At 38.9% G+C, this 24,720-nt stretch overlaps 1 protein-coding gene across 3 annotated transcripts in view; it reads left to right on the top strand.

The window, feature by feature from the left end:
* Window positions 1-24,720, top strand: part of LOC141800785 (RNA-binding motif, single-stranded-interacting protein 3-like) — a 171,688-nt gene that overhangs the window by 124,903 nt on the left and 22,065 nt on the right. For all 3 annotated transcript variants that reach the window (XM_074683569.1, XM_074683566.1, XM_074683568.1), the window contains exons 5-7: window positions 1,831-1,988; window positions 3,711-3,790; window positions 19,473-19,579. In XM_074683569.1, coding sequence (XP_074539670.1) covers window positions 1,831-1,988; window positions 3,711-3,790; window positions 19,473-19,579 — 345 coding nt within the window. The remainder of the gene's footprint in view (window positions 1-1,830; window positions 1,989-3,710; window positions 3,791-19,472; window positions 19,580-24,720) is intronic.

Below are 24,720 nucleotides of genomic sequence, written 5' to 3'. Positions count from 1 at the left end.
GCTCTGTTAGCCATGTCTGTGAATAGCATGATGCTACTCTGCCCTCTGGTATTCCCTCTGTTGCTGGGTTAGCTTGGCTAGCTCGTCCATCTTATTGGAGGTAGATCTTACTTTCCCGATAACAATGGATGGAAGGACAGGTCGATGTCGTCACTTCTTAGCTCACACGAGAACCAGCACATCATCCTTACCTCCTTCTCCTCACCTTGTGGGAAGACATCAGGCCTTACACCAGTTAGCATTGGCATGCTACAGGCTGCTAACAACTGAATTCACATGTAAACAATGCAGCCATGGTTACATGTATAATCTCCAGACAAACACAGGAGAAAAAGTAGTAAAAATATCGCTGAAACCACAAAAAGTTTGGTGTCCATGACCAACAAATGAGCCATACAAAGTAATAATCAACTCCAAATACAAAGATTACGAAAAAGAGAAGAAAAAAATTATAAGAAACGGACAAAGAAGAGAGAGCTGCTGCAGAAGGCAGCCATAGCCAACAGGGCGGCACCTAGCAACAATATGTGATGTGTTTATCACTGTACATTATCCTGTTTCAGATTTACTCACAAGTTCTGCTATTGTTTGGTAGGACAGGATGTTGCTCTACTTTTCTCAATCACAAATGGTTGAGGCCCAGTATGTCCTCCAGTGGCTCCCACATCTCAGCTCTCATATAGTCATTACTCCCTGACTTTCACCATCAACCTGATGGAATAACTAACATTTTACCACAGTGTCAACAGGCACAGGTGGATTATGCCACACTTCTGTCTTGATTTGTTTAATATAACCTGTGAATGATGAGGTTGTCCCTGACGTCACTTTTGACTTCAGATTTATTACCCAGTGACTGGATTATTCAAAAAGTTTTATAAAAAAGTGTGATGATGTCTTGAAATATCTTAGTGATTTTTAAAAAGACCAATCTGTTTCTCCCTTCTGAACTCTTCCTCTCTGACTGCCTCAGTAACAAACTGCTGCCTCTATTAAATCCTCTCCTGCATCAATACTTCTTCAGCTGACAAACACACACACACACACACACACACACACACACACACACACACACACACACACACTCACACACACACACACACACACACACACACACACACACACACACACACACACACACACACACACACACACACACACACACACTCACACTTTGGTGCTAAGCAGGACTGAAATAATTGAAGCGCACTAGTTAAACTAACTATATGAAGGCCCTTTTTGTGAAAAACTGAATTCAGCTGAATCAATGTCTTTAAATCCTGAGGGTTTTTATTTTTCCTGGGTGCTCCAGGGCTTCTGAGCGTGAAGCCGGAGCTCTGCCTTTTCTATGAAATGTTTATTCCTCTTTTGAGGAGAGTTTTGCCACTTGAGTTCTATTCACAGAAATGTTTCTTTGGGAAATTCACTCATAAATATGGAAATAAAACTTGAATGCCACTGCCTTAACCTTTAATGCATTCACTTCTGCAAAAACCAGCTTTTAGTGGACGTAAGGGCAAGTCCTTCATTTTTCTGTCTTCATTCTGAGTATTTAAGAAACTAAGAGGAAAAACATTTTAGCTCCACACAAGGGCATTCCTTGTTTGCCTTTAGTTATTTTCAGTGAATATGAACCGCTGATCTGTGTAGTTGTGAAGTTTAATTCTCAGTTATATTTTTTAATTTTTCTGTCAGGCTTTCAAGGAAAACATGCATTCATTATGAAACTATCACGGATCACTTTCATAGATACAGAAAAGGAAATTTAAACAGCACCCAGTTTTTGTGCCAAATATTCTTACACCCTGTGTCTTGTCTCTATCTAAACAGCAACAGGAGCAAGACCCAACCAATCTTTACATCTCCAACCTGCCTTTGTCCATGGATGAGCAGGAGCTGGAGAACATGCTGAAGCCTTTTGGTCACGTCATTTCCACAAGGATACTGAGGGACGCCAATGGCCTGAGCAGAGGAGTCGGCTTTGCAAGGTGAGCACAGAAAGTCTTAGCTGAAGATGTGTTGATCGTTAGTAATGAGAAATGTACCTAGTGTAACCTCAGTGGGTCAGTCCTGACCTGTTGTGATATATATATATATATATATATATATATATATATATATATATATATATATATATATATATATATATATGTATTTCATCTACTAATAAGCCTGTCCACTGAAACCCCAACAATTTAGTGGGATGCAAGGCCACAGACAACATTGCTGCAAAACACTGAAAAAACATGGAAAATAATCAAGCTGCTGACCGACAGTCTTTCCCTCCTGCTCTTAAAATAGGAAAAACCCCATATGTCAGAGGGTTATCAGAATAATGGTTCTCACTCTCTGTCTTCATGCTGAATATCAAGATAATGTTAGTTTTTGAACTTTTGTGTTGCAGGTTTCTGTCCACCTCGAGCTACACTACAGGAAAACATTCCTTGACAATGTGTGGTGCAAGAGTTCAAGGGAGAAAGAGCAGGGTTAATGATATCAAATATTAATTTAATTGCTAATTAAATATGGGGAAAGCAAAAGGAACTTCAGGTTCAGAACCACATTTATCAAAAAAAAAAAAAAAGAATGGAAAGAAAAAAAAATCATTTTTTACTATTTACCTAAGCGGTGCAATAACTGCAACTGAGATAAAATTGTTACAGTGACAGCCTGTAAGCAACAAACGAAGAAAAGACGTGCCACAGAAGCAGCAGCAGGCTAACCAGACCAGCTTAGATTTAAATTCCCTGGGTTGAGTTTTGTACCCATTTTTTTTCCTGCTGACAGCCATGGTTTTTATTGGAATGTCTACATCAAATTGTATTGACATGTGCAAGTTTAACTACTTATCAGACCCCAAATGAAACAGAAGCAAACCAGCACAATATGGTCAAGAAAGAATCATTTCCTCAATAACAGGAAGCCCGTTACTTTAAGCTGACTCCCACCATTTAGAACCTAAGGACTAATTCCACATTCCTGTTCCCTTTCATTGTCGTGTGTGTGTGTGTGTGTGTACATGCATGCGCGTAGGTGTGTGTAGTGTTTGTGTGTGTGGGTCTTCTCGTTTACACAGCAGAGTGTGCCAGTGATTAGAATGCAGTCAAGGCTCCATTCAGGGTCACTTGCTATGTGAAGAAAACCCGAGACACATGCAGAGCCATGCACACACACGCACACATGCAGAGCCATGCACACACACGCACACACACACACACACACACACACAACCACACACACCAGCTTTTGCTTGCCAAGCCGGCAATTAGTCATTGAGCTGTGATTGGGTGAGCAGAGCTGAATAGGGGCAGACAAAGAGGACATGACACACAACAGATCAGACTGAATGGAGCTTTTAACCCAGGACAAAGGAGAGGAAAACCTGTAGAAAACACACACACACACACACACACACACACACACACACACACACACACACACACACACACACACACACACACACACACACACACACACACACACATTCATATATGCTTAAAGAATTTTGGCCAGAAATATAAGGACACACAAGTGCATAAATAGGCAAGTATGGAATGCACCTGCTGTAATGTGGGACACATTTGCATTCTCACATATTCAACAAACACACATTGGCACACTTTTCAAGAGCCACGGTTCCTTTTATGTTTGTAAAACAGAAGCACAAGGATTAAGTAACCCCTGTTTCTATATTTTTTTGTTTCTGTCAGGATGGAGTCAACAGAAAAGTGTGACGTGGTGATCCAAAATTTCAATGGGAAATTCTTGAAAACCCCTCCAGGCATGACTGGTAGGTATCCATCAGCAAAAACGCTTTGCATTGGTCAATCTGACTGTGTTCCTCTACAGAAGGACTAAGACTTCTCTTGAGATTTAGCATATTTTCAACCTTCATACACACAAAAGCTGCCGCACTCTAAGGTCAGATTGTTTAACATGAACTCAGTTTGCCACCAGCCTTGGATAGCACTGTTAGTAAGACCACTGGTGGTTATGTTTTGAAAACGAAATAAAAGTAGTCTTTGCTTTGCTGAGTGAATATTATGACAGAAAGGGCAGCATGAATGACTGAGACTGGGTATTGCTTGATTCTAATAGCAGAGGATGTTGTTCTCACCCGTAGTTAGACTTTTTTGTTCTTATGTTAATTTGAATCTATACTGTCCCTCTACCCACTCATGAATGAATCATACAAGTTAGAGTCACGCAAAGTGACATGTCTGCATTCTGGTGTTCACACATCTGTTAGTGTAGAAAGCGGTGTTCGTGCAGCTGATAATATATCAGCACCATCTCTGCCTCCTTGCTCCTTACACCACCTTGGGATGATTTAGGAGGAAGATCTAACTGATTAAATCCTTGACTGTACAGGACACAGATTTAGAGCCACACACAAACAGACAAACATCCCCCAAAGCAAACAATCTGTCCCCCAAATTAACAACACAGACTTGTTGACTTTTAACTCGGAGGGGGTAAGGAAAGGGAGGATGAAAGGATGGGAGGAGAGGAGGAGGAGATGCCGCGAGGATGAGATTGAAGATGTCACTTGTTTTGAAGAAATGATGAGAGGTGTGTGGGTGTGAGAGAGACTGACGTATACAGAGAGAGAGCTCAGCGGGGTGACTGAACATGAGTGGAGAAGCGAACGAGGACAAGGTGAGAGAAAAGACAGAGAAAAGAGAAAGCTGAGATGAGGAGAAACATACTGAAAAAGACAGAGTATGAGAAAGAAATGGAGGCCACTAATGATCGGATACAGAGACTGAAAGAGAAAAATGGAAAACAAGAATGAACAGACAGAGCTGTACTGCATTCACCTGCAATATGATTTGTTAGGTGCAGCTCATTTTCTTGCCAGGACACACACACAGACGGAGACTCATAGACTTCTCTGTGACGTACAACTCTTCAATAGTTTTCTACCAAGTGAATGATACATTATTCTCATCACTGCTGCTGCTCTCTGCAGTCCCTCTGCAACCTAAACTGCTCCTGATAGAAATGATTTCCCTTTGTCTATCAGCACAATCACAAGAGAGAAATTTAATGCCAAATTTTTATGGTAATTATCCATAACTAGCTACTATATTATTGACATGAACTCAGCAAAGTCTAATTATAAACCAGGAACTAGTCTGCTTCACTATTTTACACAAATCCTCTGTCGGTAAAGGCTCAAACAATAAGAGCATGATACAGTTTTTGTGGTCACTCATAAAGATAAAAACAAAAATAAAAAACACCTCACTTCCTAGGTTGCATCTTTTCATTGTTTGTTTTTATGCTAGAACCTGTTACTTCATAATTATTATGTACTTCAAGAAGGTAAATGCTGCAAATTGTCAGATAAATTACTGGAAGACAAAGCGATAAACTGACAGGAGCAGATCATTTATTATTAAAGGGGGACCAAAGAAGCTGCAAAGTGACAGAATGTTAGACTTTAAGAGATGGTTTGGCATACAAAACTGGGCTTTTATGAGGCTGTTGTAAATATTGTATAATATGTACAGTTGGCCTAAAATAGCCCCAAAACATGTGCATGAATGGGTTTCTAATTCTTAGTATACTCTATGGACAGTAAAATCCAGATTACCACTTGAACCAGACCCCATGCTTAAAGACAAAAGTCACTAGAGTCCTTTCAGCATGACCAACAATATCCAGGTAGCTGCTTTATGGAAATGAAAGTAATATTATCTCCAACTTTAGTTCATGATCTTTTCAAAGTGTAATGTAATATAAAATAATATAATACAATATAGGATAATAATAAATTATATAATAATATATTATATTATATAATATAACATAACCAGCCAGTTGAATAAAACTGAATGAATTATTTTACTTGAACTACAAATATGTAAATACATAAAGTTTGGTTTAAAATAAAAGGTTTGCTGAACTTTACCTGGTTGAGATTCCCCCTTTTTGCATTCAAATTTTAACAATCCAACTAAAAGGTCTGCTTTACTGATGTCATTTTATGCATCAAAGGCTTGGATTTAACATTAATATAGTGATTTAGAGGAGAAATAAGAATATGAAGACATACATCTTGTATCAAAATATAGCCTATAAATATTGAAATGTTGGATTTTGGCCATATTAGGCAGCCCTTCGGTCTCTAATCTGGGGAGTTGAATTTGGCCAAAGGTGTCTTAGGTTTTTGTGAGGTTTGACCATTGTTTAGCTTGAAGATCTTTATGCTACCTATTGGCTACTTAGGTATGCCAAAGCTTTCTTTAAATACATTAATAAGACCCTATGAGGGAGAATAGATGTGACTGGACTGGTTTACTATGCCACCATGCTATGTACTGTATCTGGGAAGCCCCCTTGTTTCTTGGGGAACCATCTTCTGGTTTTCTCATCCTCTCTTCTTTCTTTACTGATATGTTGTACATTGAGTGTATCTGAGTTTGTCGTGATGAAAAAGGCATTTAAAGTGTGTCAGCAGCACTGACTTTTACAGGAGGTCCTTGGCTAAGGTTCTTCTCTCAACAGGACTCATGCTGACTGTTATTAGCTGTGCTTTGTACCACCTACCTTAAATGCTTCATACAACCTCACTTCAGGAAACCTGTACTACCCTTTACAAGAGGGATTAACAGTGATTTTTGTAACACGTTTTTAAGAGGTGTTAGATTTTCCAGTCACTGTAAGAAACTTGTATGAGGGAATCATTTGTCTGTGGTGAAAGTTCCTCCTGTAGGATAACTCCCAGCTGGCAATAAACGAACTGATGCAGGTTTAACCCTACACACACAAACAACTAACAAACTCACTGAGCTGCATGTTCAGTAAGAGATGCTTTGCTTGTCTCTGCCGCAGATGTCTTCATTCATCACTCTTCACTATGAAGTGTGTGTGTGTGTGTGAGTGTCTGGTGTGTGTTTGTTGGCCAAATTGCTTTGAGCTCATAGAGTGGGAGAATTTGACCAACCAGATCCTTTGTGTACTGATCCACAAAACACACAGATGTACATCCTTACAAACATGCACAGCTTTTACTGAGAGACAGAGAGAGTACACCAGGTTCTGTTCATTTATGTCAGTGGTTTTCTGTGTCTCTGGCAGTCTGCGGTTTTTCTACAGCTGTAGCAGTGACCACAGACTTTGTGCTTTGTTTTGTTCTCTAATTTTTACTTCTATAAAAAAGTATCCCTGCTACTAAAGGCAAACCTGCACTGCTTGTACACTGAAATGTGCAGCATGTGTACTCATCATTAACTGATGTGAGCTTCGGTGTGTTCCTCTGATTAATCTCACAGCTTGTCCATGCAGGCTGATGTATCGACAGCCAGCAGTAATATTTTACTCTCAAGTATCAAGATTAATGCTAACATTGATCACATGACCAGAGCTTTCATCAGCACGCTCTAACAGGAAGTCCATCGATCTACAGCCGCCTGACTTCTCCTGTCATAGGGATTGCAGATACAGATATGATACAGTCTAGTCAGTCTGGTTTTCCATTTTTCTGATGCAGAGAGGATCATCAGTAAACACATTTTTTGTTTGTCTCTTAGTTACCTAATTCTACATAATTTCTTTTGTCGACTTGATTTATAATACTGAATTCAGCTGTTTGGTATTTAGAGTAATCTCAGTCTGTGTGTTTACAGTGTAAACACACAGTGTGTTGTCACGATATTCTGCCCCCTCTGCGCTTGTGAGGGAGAGAGCATCAGGGCCTGTGGGAAGTCATCACAGTGGTTGTTCAAAAAGGCAGTGGTTGTTTGGTGGTCTTATAAGACTAATCATTGCAGACTATGTATGGTCTCCCTTTTTTGTCACACTGTTTTGAGCCAGGTTTAAGACAACTTACGCATAAAATATAAATCAAAGCTGCTGCAGCCAATCATATTGTAATGTGAGAGGAAAGAGACAGATGTCTGAATTTGGTTGTTTTTGTTGTGTTTTTAAACAGAAGACAAAACTTGTATAAAGTGACCTGATGTTAGAATGAAGCTGACCAAATATAGATGCATTTTGTATATGAAAGAAAAGTGTCTCATTATTTTAGTTATTCTGGCTCTTTGCATCTCCTTTTTGTGTCTTTTTCTCTGTTACTTCCTATTTTCTTCAAGTTATCAGCTCTAACTTTATCACTGCTTTTTCTCATCTAATCTCTTTTGATTTTTGTTTAGCATTTCTTCCCCCATCATTCTTTTTCTTTCTGTCTCACTGTCTGATGTTTCAGTTTTAATAGTTCTTCATCCTCTGATGGTGACACAAACAAACAGAGGAAAGGAATTAAAAAACCTCCAGATCTCAGACACGGCCCCATTATCGTTCAGTGGTTTCAATAATAATCAGGAAGCTTTTAAAAATGTGTGCTGTACCATCATGATGCATTTAGTCCCCATTCATTGCAGAAATGGGTTCAATACTGTACTTTCATAAATGGGAAATGAGTGTTATTTGATAATTCTGATAATGGACAGAAAAACTGAGCAAGGCTTTTCCAGAAAAATATTGTTTAATTATGTGGCAGTCTACTCTGTTATATCTGAAGCCAATTATTCAGCACTTAGACCAGAAATATGCCACGGAAAATGTAATGTTTTTGAAACGATAGATAGATAGATAGATAGATAGATAGATAGATAGATAGATAGATAGATAGATAGATAGATAGATAGATAGATAGATAGATAGATAGATGGATGGATGGATGGATGGATGGATGGATGGATGGATGGATGGATGGATGGATGGATGGATGGATGGATGGATAGGTAGGTAGGTAGATAGATAGATAGATAGATAGATAGATAGATAGATAGATAGATAGATAGATAGATAGATAGATAGATAGATAGATAGATAGATAGATAGATAGATAGATAGATAGATAGATAGATAGATAGATAGATAGAGGTGTGAAGTGCTCAGGCCAGTGCAGTGGGATCGACCACACACAGCTACCATACCTTAAACCTTTTTACTGCTGGTATTATGAATAGAGATTTGAGTACCAAATACAGGACAAATACATGAACAAGTTGTATATTTTCTTTTTCTGTTTAGATATAATCCAAATCTTTAAACTGATTGTGCTTGCCCTTTTAATTTTTAATTTTTTATTTCAGTTTACACACCTATTACATGTTTCATGATGACAAAGTGCTAATGGAGAAATTAATAAACATTTTCTTATGATATATCTTTGTACTTTGAATCATATTATTTTCCTCTTTTCATGTCTGATGCATCAATACGTAACCCTCTGGAGTGCCAGTCCTTCTGTCTCTGGGCTTTAAGCTCTCTGATGCTGTGTGTCTCCAGCAGAAAAAAAGGATGGCTTCCCATTCAGCCCAGCCCAGGGATTCCACATATTGTCACATTTGGGAATTGGATCCCATTTTCCGACCGAATGACTTCCCATGTTGCTCACTAATGGATTAGATTTTATTTTAAATGAGAATTTTCCCATTTGAAGGATTGGGTCCCACTCATGTTACTTCTCCCACTTCCTCTGCACAGTTAAAACTGAAACCTTTGTGTCATCATAAGCTAAATGTTCTGACTTAGCTGTAAATTGGTTTCTTGCTTAGAAGCACCAAAGGTAAGATCAATAGTATATACTGTGCTCTCTGCACTTACCCAGCTCCATATTTTTCTTTAGCACCTTTTCTTCTTCTCCTGTTTTCCTTCATCATAGAGGAGAAGGGTATGTTTGTCTGCTCTGTTGGAGTTTTTACACTTTCTGTGCTGCACTACCTTAGTTTGAAATGCCCCACTGCTTCAATGTTTGGTAACAGTGTGTGATCCACTCCTCAAAGTACAACCCACCTGCTGCCACCACATGTTCTTTCAGTTAAACACAGATTGAAAACTTCTTTTTTGTAACCTGGTAGTTTGCCCATGGGCAAAATACACATGAACAGCTTTGTTGTTTAACTAACTGGTCTTACGATTCTACTTACCAAAGTAATTATAGAATACCTACCAAAGTATTCACATTGTTAACATCTGGAAGTTGCTCTTTCAAGTATTTGGTTAAAAGATAGATGTTGCTTTACAACACTCAGAACATGAGAAAACACATGGACTATGAGACCTGTGTGTGTGTGGTTTATTTCCTTAAGTAAAGAGATGGTGAGGACCATCTGTTTGATGTGGCAGCGACACCTTTGGCCAGTATTGTGCACACACTGCTGTGATGACTTAACAAGGTTTGTTTTGAAAAGTGAATCAGATCTTCTTTTTAATACTACCTTTCTTTGTTCAAGATAACATTTTACATGACACAGCGAAACAAGGTAATGTATTTATCAACAGTTACATAGCGCTGTTGTTTGAAACATGACAACAAACAAACTTTGTAAGTTTGTACCATAGTTTAGTAATCAGCTATATTTAGTGCTACTGCCAGCCTGGTGCTCTGAGACATATATGTAACATGTCATAATAGTGAATCCTTGTTACGGCCTGTTAGCACTCATCTACCTAACAGAGCTAACGTAACCTCACTTTTCATTTTATTGATAGACTTTCAAGTTTGAACAGACCAGACCAGAACAACTGCTGCATGTGGGTTGGAATGAACATTATCATAAACAGCTTAACCCGTGTTTTGGCCTGAAGCTCATGTTTTGGCCCTTCGCTCGTGTTTTAGCCCTTAACCCATGCTCTGTCGCTCTGCCCTTTTCTGCCAGACAGTTCAGCTCCAGTGTCTACCATTACTACAAAATCCAAGGAATTGTTTTCAGCTGAGAAAAACACACATCTCTCTTCTCACAGCTAAACTTTGTCAGCCAGCGTGATGTTGTCATAGAGACTTAAACATGTCATAGGCCAATCCGGTTCTATCTGACCCGATCGGGAAGCTAAAAATAGCATTTAGAAAGAGGCTTTTTTTTAAGCTGATAATCTCTTGATTTTGATTAGGATTATGATCAGGCATATATCTAGAGGTGAGACTTCTTCAAGATCACTGAGAAAGTCCTCACAGTCATTTTAACCAAAGGTCACATATTCTTGAATCTCAGAAGCTCATTCAAAGCAGCCTTGGTAAGATGATGAAGTAAATGCTGCTCCTTTTCTTAATATCCAGTAACAATATATTTTTTGTGAGCAAGACAGTTTTGAAATATATTTACATGAATACATAAAAAAAAGACATCTCATCTTCACTGAAAGGGATGAAATTTCTGTTGGTGTTTAAGACCTCAGTGTGTGGGGAAAAAATGGTCATGGTGTGTATGTTTTCTATTGGAGCACAACTTGCTCTGTATTATACAAATTAGAAGACATTGCAGATGATAATCAATTCCAATAATTTAAGAAAACAGAGATCTGAAGCGAGTTTGACACACCCAGAATATAAATTACCTTCTCAGAAACACATTTGTTACATGAGAAGCTATAAGCTCTGTTTCGTAGTGCAGACTCCCACTTGTATGAACTAAATAGATATAAACTGGAGCCTCTGTAAGCTGACAGATGTGGTTTTTAACTGTCTCCATCCTCGCTGCCTCTTAGTAGATATTTAAACTTTGATATACTGCTCTGAGTCACGTGTCTACTTGTCCAGTGATGTTTAACTGTCATGTGAGACGTGATTGATCCATGTTTTTTTTTTCAATTTATGTCTGTTTCTCAAGCAGACGCTACAATCTCAAATTCTCAGAAATTGATTAGTCTGAGTAGTGAGTTTTCAATACATTCACACCTTTTTTTACACCATGACCGTATTTTATCCCAGAAGTTAACAGGGCCTGCCTTACAGTGGCGTTTGATCAAATGTGATCCATCCACACGTATAATTCTACCTGTGGTAATTTCTCAAGAGATAAGGGCTGTTAAGGACACAGTACAGAAGTTTTCTCAGGAAAATTAATGGAATTGTTTGGATTTGCATGAAGTTTGAGCCATCTTTTAACCTGTTAGATCACAGACAATAAACACAGCCTCAAGAAATAAGGGTAATATTGCCATTCTTAGGGTCACAAAGATCAATTTATGTGTGACTTGCGCAATAGTTTTTGCATCTCCAACTTAGATTGAATTTCATTTCTTCAACCCCATGTCTTGTTTACTGAAAATTTGCATTAGTGAACTCTTTAGATGTGCAAATGTTTGGTTCAGACTGTGTTAATTAACTTGACATGTCCAAATGTGACCCGTTTCTGGAGGCGGACACAGCTGTACCCAAACTCATCATAAATTCATCACTTCATGTTACAGAGCCATAAGAGTGAGAGCAGCAGGGGTCAAACCGACAATTAAAAATGTCCTTCTTCTTTTTAAAGGCCTCTTGTGAAATGGGACAGATTGTAGTGATGTAGCTGTGAAAGCAGGCTGAATAATTCATTTGATGCAGCAGTCAGAGCAGCTTTTCCTGCAGGTAATCTTGTCTCCGGGTGCTTTGTGGTTGTTGCCTCCTGATTGTTCAGTGACTAAGTTTCCCTCTCAAGAATAAATAACATTTATTATTGTCTTCATCATCATGAGTATTTATGACTTGTCACTGTGCTTGTGAATAAATAAATGGATTGAAATGCATCCTTTTATGTCCTGGGAGAAATGCAGGATATCACAATGCTGCCGCCACCGGCACCACTTAAAGCTCAGACAACATTACTCTTTCCTGATGTAGCTACATTAGAGTTGGATCATGTTGTAAATGGAAGAGTTGTAGGTAATTTTTGACTTTATGATATTGCTGTAGTGCTGCATTACTCCCCTCTTCAGCCGTTATGCATCATTCTCTGTTATGTTTCTCTTTATATGGTCTGGGTAAAACACAGGTGAGCTTTTAGATAAAAAATACCAATAATGGGCTCCGGGGAACAGATTAATTCTTTCATAGACTGAGCACCTTCATAGGCTGGCTGAGTTGTGCGGTGTATTTTAACTTTGCACATTAGCCTGTTCTAATTACTTTTTAGCCAGTAGCAATCCTTTCACCCTTTGGGCCACATTGGAACTGCTGCTTGTAAAACTGATGTTGCAAAACTGACAAACTATGACTGGAACAAGAGGAACTTTTTTCTTCTGAAGGTGAAAATCACACAGCAATACCAAACAAAAGTTTTTTTTGGTTTCATGTACACCAAAGATGTAGCATTGGATTGGAAAAAGGCACATTCAGTAATGCTGGGATATCCTTTGCCAATAATGTTATTCAGTTATTTTAAAACACGGTGAAGATCCTCTAAAGCAGGGATGGCCAACTTGCGGCTCGCAAGCCACACACGGCTCTTTGATCCATTCAATTAAAAAATATATTATATTGTTATGAGTAGTGGTGTGCCAATCAATCAACAACATTGATATATTGATGCCAATGTTGTGATGAGTATTTATCAATACTTGGGTGATGAGATTGATACTTCAGTTTCAGTTTCTTTTCTCTACATTGCTAATGTGCTCATAGCTATCTATCTAGATAGAACTTTATGTCTTCTGCAGTAAAAACAGAAGCTCCAAGTACGAATTCAAACACACTTTCAAACACAATAAATGTCGCTTTGAAAATTTTATGTCATTTCGTTTATGTGTGAGAGGAAGTGCGTTTTTGATGTGGCTCTTTGTAGTACCACGGTAATTTTTGTGGCTCTTGGTCACTGACTGGTTGGCCACCCCTGCTCTAAAAACACTAAGAGGTTTTCATAGAAGACAGCTTTTAGTCTGTGTGTAACCCTAGTAAGCAGCCTTCACTTTACTTGCAACCAAACTCCACACTTCATTATCAAACAAGCTAGTTTTAGTTTCATATCTGCAATTTACCTTTGCTTGTCCATATATCACTGCATGCTCACACCCTTAGTTCTTTCTCTGCAGTAATTTAATTGTTTTAGTAATTTTTCTTCCCATGCAAAAGCTACACTGAGACCTCATCCTTGGTGTGAGATCAAAAATGGTTCAGTGTGCTGTGAGACACATCGCTTTGCTGGAAACTTTTAACATGAATGCAGACTGATATAAAACAGACTGAAAACACAGTGAGAACTCTATTCATCTCTAAGAACTGTTTATTGAGGCAATGGTAGAGGCAGACAGGTAAAAGACTGCAAGCAATAAAAATAATCACCTGTAGCAATAGTTTGTTGGGTAATTCATATTTCCTTGCTTTACTCGTCAGGGAGATTAGAGCTAAAGAGTGTGAAGCAGTAAATGTCTCCTTTCCCTCATTTGATTAATGTTTGAGTCGCTTTGAGCAGCTAGAACAAAAAATAGTTGTTAACTGCTTCCTTTCTTATATGAGCTCCCTCCAGATGATGTTGAATGAAATAATACACCCTTGATTGTCAGCAGACAAGTAAGCACAAACTAAAGTAAACTCAAACACAGACAACTGTTTGCATTGTTACTGCACATTTAAGAGACGCTTAATACACCATTATTATGTTTCATTAAGTTCTCTGTTATAAGCTACAGCTCAAACACTTAATCTTCTTTGTATTTAATCTACTTTTTAGGGGGTACTGTAAAATATCATGACAGTATTATCTTACATGTCAGATTAAATTATAGTAGGATTACGCTCCAGGTATTCAACAGTGTGATAGCAGTGCACAAAAATATGAATCTTTCATTGGAGAAAGAGACAAGTTTCCATTTATGGCCAGTCAGGATTTCCAAATATCATTCTTCTGCAGCCGCCTCAGAAAATACTCCCAGTTCCAGCTTCGAATTCACTCAGGCAACCAAACGATTATAATAATATTTTGTGTGTGTGTGTGTGTGTGTGTGTGTGTGTGTGTGTGTGTGTGTGTGTGTGTGTGTGTGTGTGTGTGTGTGTGCGTGTGCATGTGCGTGTGTGTGTGTGCGCGTGCCAACACTGGTCCATAGCACACAGTGTTCATGTCTGGCGCCGTCTCACCCGTCTCATCTGAGAGAAAAACAGATTTCAGATATACAGATCAGTTATCAACTCATGTTGTGTTGGTTAAAACTTTATTGCATCAGCAGAACGTTGTATGTATTTGGAGTCCAGGCTCTGATTCTCATCACTTTTTGCAGATTAACTGTACATGCAGGAACTGAGGGAAGAAAGATGGTATCTTTAGCCCCCTGTAGTCAAAGCATGTTGATGGATGCTGCAGAGTTGGGGAGGGGGCTGAGGTTAAAGTTTAACATTGGCGCCGGGCAGCAGTGACATTGGTGAGGGAGAGGCAGAGATCAACGTAGACAACCAGATCAGGAGGAAATGTTCGTCAGCTGACTGTCAGATGCCGCAGATAGTGCAGCCTGAGTTGCTTGCTGTAACCAGCTTGCAGGCATTGCACCATTTATGCAGATGAGTGTTTGTCCATTTGTGTGGATGAAATTAACCTCTGAAGGGCTTAAATTAAAGACCGTGGGAGGAGTGAGTTACAAATTTTGCACAAGCCGTTAATGTGTTTATTTCTGCTGACCTAGCTGCCAGCCTCACGTCGGTCACCCATAGTACTTTCCTAACACCCCTGCTTTGGCTTCATTTTTCTGTACTGATGGTTGCAGCTTGGTTGAACCCATGCATTCTTACAACTACTAAGCTGGGAAAGATCGCACCAAGCTGTGTGAATCTTACTCATTTAAAAATCAGAAAAAAACACAACTTCAATTTGGCTGAATTAGTTGGACTTAAAAACACACAGTGCATTCACTGCAACAAGGTTACAAGCTGCCAAATGAAAAACAGGTTTAATACAGACATTACAGAAATGGTTAAAGTGGTTAAATCATTCCTTCTCCTTTAGTTGAATCCATCATTTTTAGAAAACATCTGTTAAGCTGAAAAAAAAAAAAAAAATAGATTCTGTTTTTCTTTCAGCGGACCAGCTGCTCTATCACTAATTTTGACTTGAAAGTTTCTCCCGGAAAGAAACACCTTTAAGAAATAAGTGAATAAAATTAAAAGATTGAACCCCATGAACAGATGTGTCCTTTTAATGCAAATGCAGCGGACATGTAGCTGTTACAGATCAGCAGGAGTTTCTCCTCCCTTTGTGTGGCTCTTCAGAAAAATGAAGTATCTTGACTACAAACTTGACAAGTTGTCAGCTGCCGACAATCTGGCTTTCTCGGTTTGTCACAGCAGGGAAACAAAACAGCAACAGAACACAAATGCTGCCTCTGAGTTTGTATGAAGTGTGTGGTTGTGTGTCGCACAACATGTTTTCTCCTTTGTTTTATGAAGTGGTGAGTTTATATCATGCAATCACAAGTATCAAAGAGCTTCTCATTTGTGGGTCCACAAAAACACATGCTTTCCATTCTCCTCATGAAGCTGACTGAGTCTTGCTTGTGTTGTTCTTGTATGTAAATGACCAAAACTGAAAGCAGTAATGTAATAAAAAAAAAAAAAGTTTATTTTTTCATCTCTCTATTTCCACTGTTTCTGTATCTCAATTCAACCAAAGACATTTTATCCTGCTAAAGACCCCCAAAATTAACATGAATATTCATTAAAGGAGTAGTTTCCTGTTTTTAAAACTCAGACTTCACATAGTTTGAGTTTAAAATCTCAAATTTAGATTGGAGCTTCGGGTTCTTGGCAGTGATTTACTCAGATACTTCCTGCTTGGCAAATGGGTGGCCAGAGCCTCCTTTGGATTTTTCATTAATTTTAGCGTACATGCATTTTATCCAGGGCTGCGAACAACACAATGCCTTCGCACTGCTTTTTTCTATGTGCAGGCTTTCTAATATACTAATGGACTTATTCTGCTTATCATTTTGGTTCATTTGATGCAGTGAAAAATATAGTAGGAATACACCTGATAGGGACCAGAAACAGGCGATTATGAAACTTAGCTCCTCAACAGAGCGAGCACTATCCAGATGCTTCACCTGCTCTAATGGTAGGTAGAAGTAAAATGCACCAGACTACCGACGAATAACGCCAGGGACACATTAACTGCGGACATTGCCCTTGAAACAATCAAAATAAAGTCAATTAAGTGTGTGATACCCAACAAACTTTATCAAACACTGACCAGGTAATAACTGACATTTATTATAACTGTTCAAACCAGAGTTTTGCTTGAATTGATTCATAAAGTAGATTAAGTATTAATTTCACAACCCATTCAAATTGTAATGCAGATCTTTGCTTACTGTTCACTGAAGCATAGTTTTGTCTAGAGTGACACACACACACACACACACACACCTACGCATGACTGTTTCCTCAATAAAGATAAATGCACTGCATATTTATCCATATATATAAAAAAAGAGATTGAAAAAGATGAAAAACAGAGGTGAGAGATGATAACAGAAGCCTCGCTGTGTGTTCTGTTTTTCAGACAGAAATTTGTTAAAACGCTGTTATGACAAAGTGTACTCCTAAATGTTGTTTAATCACACAGCTCGATGTTTCTACATACTTACCTTCAAAGCGCTCAGTGAGGGCCTGAGGCATTCCAGCTAACTCACATCAACCTTGAGCTCTAAATGTTTTCCTCCGTAGAGATCTCCTTTTCTCAGTTTTCTGTTTACTGAGATGAAGAATCATTTCTCTTGAAGTAGGCGAGGTAATTGTGTAATTTATTTTGGCATTCATAACGTGTGAATTAGCACCAGAATGATGATATGCTTCTTTAGAGCACTCTTCGTCTTCTAACAACCTCTTTACTTCCAAACAGCACACAGAGATAAGGATTTTGACTCTCTTTAGTTAGAAATCACTGGCAGTAAAAAAGACAAGAGCCCTAGCTTTCAGCTTCCTTTAAGATGTGATCAAAGTGAGAGGCAATGCAAAAAGTAGGTGGTTTACTCATTTTCAGGGTCAAGGTAGTCTTTTCAAAACTGAAAGGGCATTGATTTGATTACATTTAGATGACAGTTTAACACTTTACAAACTCAATACGTCTCAGGCATTCAGGGGCTTTTTTTACTTATGTTGACTGATCTGTATCGTCTGTGTCAACAGTATTTATTTATGGTGTGTAATCTAATGTATCTACAGTGTTTTTTGAGGAAGTGATGTAGATAATTTGTGGAAAAGGATAACAACAAGAGTGTCCTTTTGAGTTTTATTTCTAATGGTCCATTTCCCCGAAATATCAGTCAAAAGTAGCAACTTTCTGACACTTTTACACATATTAATACTACCTGGTAGAGGTGTCCCAGTCCAATATTGATGTCGGATATCGGTCCGATATCAGCAAAAAAACAAGTATCGGTATCGTATTGGAATGCATCAAAATCTCCAACATAAGCACTCTGATATAAGCAGTTTCTGTTACCCATTGGTTAATAATAAATGGGTCAGTTTTTCCTCATACCTACTGTTGCTGACTACTGTTCTTTGTTTGAATAATATCACTTAATCAAGCCTTTTCTAACATTACAGACTTACTACAAAATAAGTAATAAAAGTATGCATGTTTAATGCTGATATCGCATTGGATTAATATCGCATCGGCCAATACTCAATGCTGCAGTATCCATATTGTATCGGAAGTGAAAATGTAATATCGGGACATCCCTACTACCTGTCAAGTATTTGTGTTTGGATGCATATTCTCTAGCTCCATAGCACATTTAGAATGTTCACACACTTTCTTTAACTGTACAGCAAACAGCTGTGTTTGTCTGTTTGACAGATGATTTGTGTGGGGTCTTAACTCCGCCTTTTTACTCCATTAGCTGGAAGTTACAACTCTCCGGGTAGAACTAAAATAAAAAAAATTAATAACTAAATAAAATGAAAACACCAGAAATCTGAGAGATGAGAAACTTTCAAGAGATCATATTAAATTGTTGACTTTCTTTTGAATTCCTGACCTTTAAATCTGGAAATTCCATTTACTGGGTATACTGGTTTATGTTAGGAAAGGTCTTCTTCCTGCCGTGTTTTGAATCATGCTGTTTCAAAACTATTTCCCTGTAAAAGGAACCATTATTCACACTTCCTGAGAAATTATGTCAGAATTATTTTAGAGCAATTACACAATTTGAATTTGCTTTCATCAGCTTACTTCTTGCCTATCAAGTTGAAGTTCTGGTTTGGTGAACTTTTGCTTATCCTTTTTGCGATCAAGGCTTTCTTCTTTCTTCTTTCTCTGGTCCAGAGGGCTGTGTTGTCTTTGGAGCAATCACAATCGCCTGAGGTCAAGCTGTGTGGAGTTATTTAGCGTGTTAAGTATGCCTGTTTGGTTTGTTGTTTGAACCGCGCTCACCAAGCTTTGATGATTAGCCTGTGGCTTTGTTTCCATGTCAGGGCTGCTGTTGTTGAACTGTCGTCGTTAGGTTGTAGAGATAGGAAGATAACTTGTTGTTTAGATGCTTTGATTACAGCTCGAAGAGATAAAAGTAAAAGCTGAAGTGCTGTGTTCAGGTCCAGCTGATTTATGCTGTGTTTTTGTTTTAGCTGGGGCGTAAACACAACTTTAAATCTTATCTTTGAAATGTAATTCTGACTTAGTCTAATGCATGAAATTTTACTTTTTCCTGCTATTAAGATGATTAATGCGTCTCTGTGTTTGTCCTTGTCTCCTTCTCTGTCTGACTCACTGCAGCCCCTGCAGAGCCATTGCTGTGTAAGTTTGCTGACGGAGGCCAGAAGAAGAGGCAGAGCCAGGTCAAGTATCCCCAGAATGGTCGACCATGGACACGGGAAGGAGAGGTGAGGCTTGCAAGTTTACTTAATCATCAATAAAAGCTCACCAGTAACCGTCACAAAAGATCCCCTCCGGCAGCCGCAGAAGCTTTTTTCTTGGAAAAGGCAAAGTGTAACACAAGAATGTCTTTCAACCATTTTTCTAAAACATAATCCCTTTTACTCTCTGCCACTGTAAAAGAAAGCAACTTAGACTTTATCCTCAGGCAGAATTATGCATCAGCAGGCTTTTGCTAAATCTACAAGAGCACCTCACTTCTCACAGTCAGAATAAGTACACTACTCCTGCTGAGAGGGTTTTTTACCGGGAAGTAGTAAAGCTAGCTAAACAAAAAGTTGTGTTTTTTGAGCCTAGTCTCTGTTATGAGTAGAATATGTCTACAAACCATCTGTAAACCATTTCCTGCTGGGGTTTCTTACAAAAGCACAACAGGAGTTCAGTCAAAATAATCAGAACGTTTCAGTGAAATACTGTTGCATGCAGTTCAACAGATTGTTCTGAGATGACTGCAGCCAAAGGCCTACATCTTCAAAGACACGTCTAACATGAGGTTTAATCAGTCATAATTTTCGTGAACTGAGAATATCTGCTCTTTGACATCTCTCTTTTTTTACATTTCACCAAATAAAATGGCTTGACAGCCCCCCCTACGGCTTTATTATCAGCCTTCATTTCCAATAACATATTTCAGACCAGATTAGAGACGCTGCTGACAGTATGAAAGCTGGCATATACAAAGGTTGTTAAATTCAAAATACAAGGTTTCTGCGAGACCCCAATGCCAAGTTGTTTTTCCCTTTTGTTGAACCTCCCACCTCCAGTCTGTCATCTATTGCCAGAAATGAAACTTTTTGCAGCAGACTGAAAGGCAGATTGACTGTTGCACAATGCAGAGAGTTCAGAAGTTGCTGGTGTCGATACCAAAGCTTTAATTTACCGAACAAGGGAAAGTGAATGGTAATGTCGCCACCCACGCACTGAGTGCAGTTTGAAGAGTTTCCCAACATCACAGAGCACAGAGGTTGGTAAAGAGCAGGGTGCTGAAGTAAATGAAAAGGAACCAGACTGAAACAACTGTATGATGAAAGAAGGGCCCCACAACACAAACAGGATGCTGCAGTGTGTGTGTGTGTGTGTGTGTGTGTGTGTGTGTGTGTGTGTGTGTGTGTGTGTGTGTGTGTGTGGCTGACAGGGGCAGAAGTTACAGGTTGGATTTGTGAATCAAAGACTGATGCTGCACATAGTCAACAGAGGCCACCACAGTTAGTCAGGAGCTCCTCTCAACATTGTGACTTAAAATACATGATTTGAGATTTTAGTGGGATTTCTCTCACATTTGTCTGCAGTTTGAGTCCTGACAAGCCTAATTTGGCCTTGCTGAGGAAAACTATCTCTGTTTAAAAAAAGCCAGGTCTGAGAGTCCAGGAAGACTCACAGAAACATCTGGCTGTGGGATGTGATTTAAGGCCCTCTTACTACATTCCCACACTGGACCCTGCTCTCCCATCTAGTTTAATGAGTCCATCCTTGGAATTATGACATCTTAACATTTAAAACACACACACACACACACACACACACACACACACACACACACACACACACACACACACACACACACACACACACACACACACAAAGAACACACAGAAGTGATACTATTTAGCAGGCATTAAAACAGATAGCCGCTTGGCTATCCAACAGGATCTAGAAATGTTCTGTGCAAAAGACTTTTTTAGAAAATTATTCTTTATTTATTTATTCATTTATTTATCTAATGGGAAGATTTGGCTTTTTTGTTGTTTTTTTGTGACTTTGTTGTTGTCCACACTTGTGTCTTTGTAGTTGTTTTATCTTTCTTTATTTTATAGTTTTCTTTCTTTTTTATATATATTTTCCTGTATAGCTTTTTACAAACATTAAGATGTTTTTTTTCCTTTGTAATTGTGTTTGTGGTAGGGATGTCCCAATCACATTTTTCGGCTCCCGATCTGATTCTGATTTTTTTTTTTTTTTAGTATCTGCCGATATTTCCCGATTCAATCTTTCAGCAATGCATTAAGAAAAAAGAAAAGAAAAGAAAAAAAACTCTTACAAGTTGTCCTTTGAGTTTTATTTTATTTTATTTAAATGAAGGTATTATTCTATCCGGGCTGCACGGTGGCGCAACGGTTAGCGCTGCAGCCTCACAGCAAGAAGGTCACCGGTTCAAATCCCCACCTCGGCTGGTGGGCCTTTCTGTGTGGAGTTTGCATGTTCTCCCCGTGCATGCGTGGGTTCTCTCCGGGTACTCCGGCTTCCTCCCACAGTCCAAAAACATGCTCATCAGGTTAATTGGTCACACCAAATTGTCCCTAGGTGTGAGTGTGTGCATGCATGGTTGTCTGTCTATATGTCAGCCCTGCGATTGACTGGCGACCAGTCCAGGGTGTACCCCGCCTCTCGCCCAATGATTGCTGGGATAGGCTCCAGCCACCCGCGACCCTTGACAGGAGAAGCGGTATAGGAAATGGATGGATGGATTATTCTATCCAACATGTATATAGCTTTTTTTTCTCCACTGAGTGCAGCATTTGATCAACAAAATAGAAATAAAGTTTCTCAGTGGTGCACCACAAGATTACCTTGTATGTGTTTCTTGTTTGCAATTCCATTGTACTTTTTATAGTGACAAATAAAGTTCTATTCTAAAATGAATGATGATGAAGTAAGGCCCCAGGCTTTTTCCGATTCCCCCTCTCCCGATCTCTGATCGTTGAAAAATGACGTGATCAGCCCCAATTCTGATCATGTGATCAGATCGGGTTGTCCCCAGTTTGTGGTAATTGTTTAAGTCCCTTTGAAGTCCCTTTGTTGTATTTATTTTTTTGTGTCTCTGTAGTTGTATTATGTTTCTTTTTGACTTTTTTAAGTCATACTTTTATTTTTGTGCCTTAGAGGCTTTTTACAGAAACAGGGTGTATTTGTCTTTGTTGTTGTCGTTGTTTTGATTTTATCTCTTTGTCTGTGTGACCCTTTGAGGTTTTTCTTTGTCCTTTTATACAGTCTATCTGTTAGGTGTCTTGTCATTATATTGTCCTTTTTTGCAGGCTTTTGTGATCATCTGTTGTTTAGTGGGTTGTTTTTGAGTTGTTATGTGGTTGTGGTGTGACTTTCTGGGTAAATTCTTTACTTTAGATCTTGAGGGGGGTGCATTTTATCTTCTTGTAAGATAGGATAGCTTGAGAAAGACAATGAGAGAGAGAAAAAATGTGGAGAGACAGAAAGGGACTAGGAATCACTCCAGCAGTGAGATGAGGACTAGCCTGTCCTAAAGCTTCCTCTTCTCTGAGTGTTTTCTGTCCTCCTATAAGCATCGTAGTTGTTTGACAATGTTAACTACCTCTGAATTCTGTGCCATTAGGTCCAGTAAATTATTCACATAGTTAAAATGCAAATAAACAGAGAAATAAAATAACGGCAGCACTATGACGCATCAATCCACTTTAGCATTCATGTTGTCCAGTCTTTGCATATAGATAAAGCTCTTATGAAACTTAGAGGACAAGATACAAACATGAAGCTGCTTCAGAGGGTTGATCTCCTCTAGCTCTGTTCAAACACACAACTCAATACATCGACAGGGAGTCAGCCGTGAATTTAAATTTTCCTCAAGGTGAAAACGAGGATTTTGTAGATGCATAATGTATTTTTTACCTGCGTGAAATCAGATTCTTATTTCAGAACTTGTATGAAAATGATCCTGAGGTTTGAGATGCTTAAATTTAGCTATTTGAAGTCATCAATATCTGGCTCTTTTTCTTATTGCCTCTGCAGTTGATATTCCCCCAGTCTTGGCAAGAAAACATGTTTGGGGAAAACCAAACATCTCAGCCAAGTTCAGAGTCGGGGCACACTTTCAAATCACGTGCCAATTTGGAGAAGAGCAACTTGTGTGGAATATAGAACAAGTACAAATGACTTGTGCACGGCTGCTGAGAGAGAAGGAGGGGACAGTTATGGAGCAGAAGACAGAGAGAGAGAAAACAAAGATTAGAGGACCACATACTTGATTCTTGCCTCTAGTTCGTTAACATTGCCAAGAGGCAGTCGAGTGTATGAAGATCTTTTTTAAAGCTCAGCGACATCGTGACATTCATTTGCACATAATAGAAGAAGTGAGACACAGACAGACTGTCACTTAATGATGCACAAGTAACACGGTTTGATGAAGAGAAGGAGGAGCACAGACTTTTTAATTCAGACACACTCTTCAGCTTTGAGTGTCTCCTGATACTGGTATAATGCAGCTCCAACTCAAAACCCTATCTCTCATTGGTACTGTGGTGTCTTTTTCAAACTAAGCTCTGTGACTTATGGAGTCTAGGCAATTAGAAAACTTGAACACGGTGTCTGTTTGTTTCTCACTGAGCACCATAACCTTTAGTTTTGTCATAAAAGAAAATCAATTAGAACTATAACAGATGTCCCCCTTATAACAAAAATGGCCAAAGAAACTTTCCTCATTATCACAACACATTTCCTTAAATCATTTTAAAGTGGAACTGGATAACATTCCCTATGAATTGTAAATGTTTTAATCTAAAATTAAGTGAAGTTCAGAGTCATACTTTACTTTCTTTTTCTCTGTGTTATCCTGCATTACACTTTTAACAAAACTCAAATGGCTCACAAACTAGCAAGTAAACTCACTTTGGGTGCAGAGAGCCTTCTTTTATCTGCGATCTCCTTTAACATGATGGCTGCAGTTCAGTGGCGGCTGCTGGTCAGTCAAAGAGGGGAAGCTAATTTTTTCCCGGCTTCATCATAAATTTGTTTATTTATTTAAACGTAAATTCTACCCTCCATGCCAGCTTGCTAGCAGCTGGAGCTGCTACGTGAGACTATGACAGGCTGTGAGTGTGAGTGACAGGGGAGAAGCTTCGCAGCTGTAGCTGTAGCTGTAGCTGCTTATTGGTGAAAAGAGAGAATCTTGAAACACAACCTCGTCGTTTTTAAGAAAGGTAAACTCGCTGGGGATCAATAAAGCCTCCGGATTAGTCCAGAGCATCTGAGAAGATGCTCCGGTGGAGGGTTATACTTCGAGATAGCTGACTGGCTCATTTCACTGTCAATCAAAAAGGAATTTGGCCTCAGACAGATCATC

Source organism: Halichoeres trimaculatus, unplaced genomic scaffold (assembly GCF_033239565.1).
Source record: "Halichoeres trimaculatus isolate MK-OKI-2021-1 unplaced genomic scaffold, fHalTri1.1 fHalTri1_scaffold_12, whole genome shotgun sequence".
In the NCBI taxonomy this organism is placed as follows: Eukaryota; Metazoa; Chordata; class Actinopteri; order Labriformes; family Labridae; genus Halichoeres; species Halichoeres trimaculatus.
This window is presented reverse-complemented; position numbering and strand designations above follow the sequence as displayed.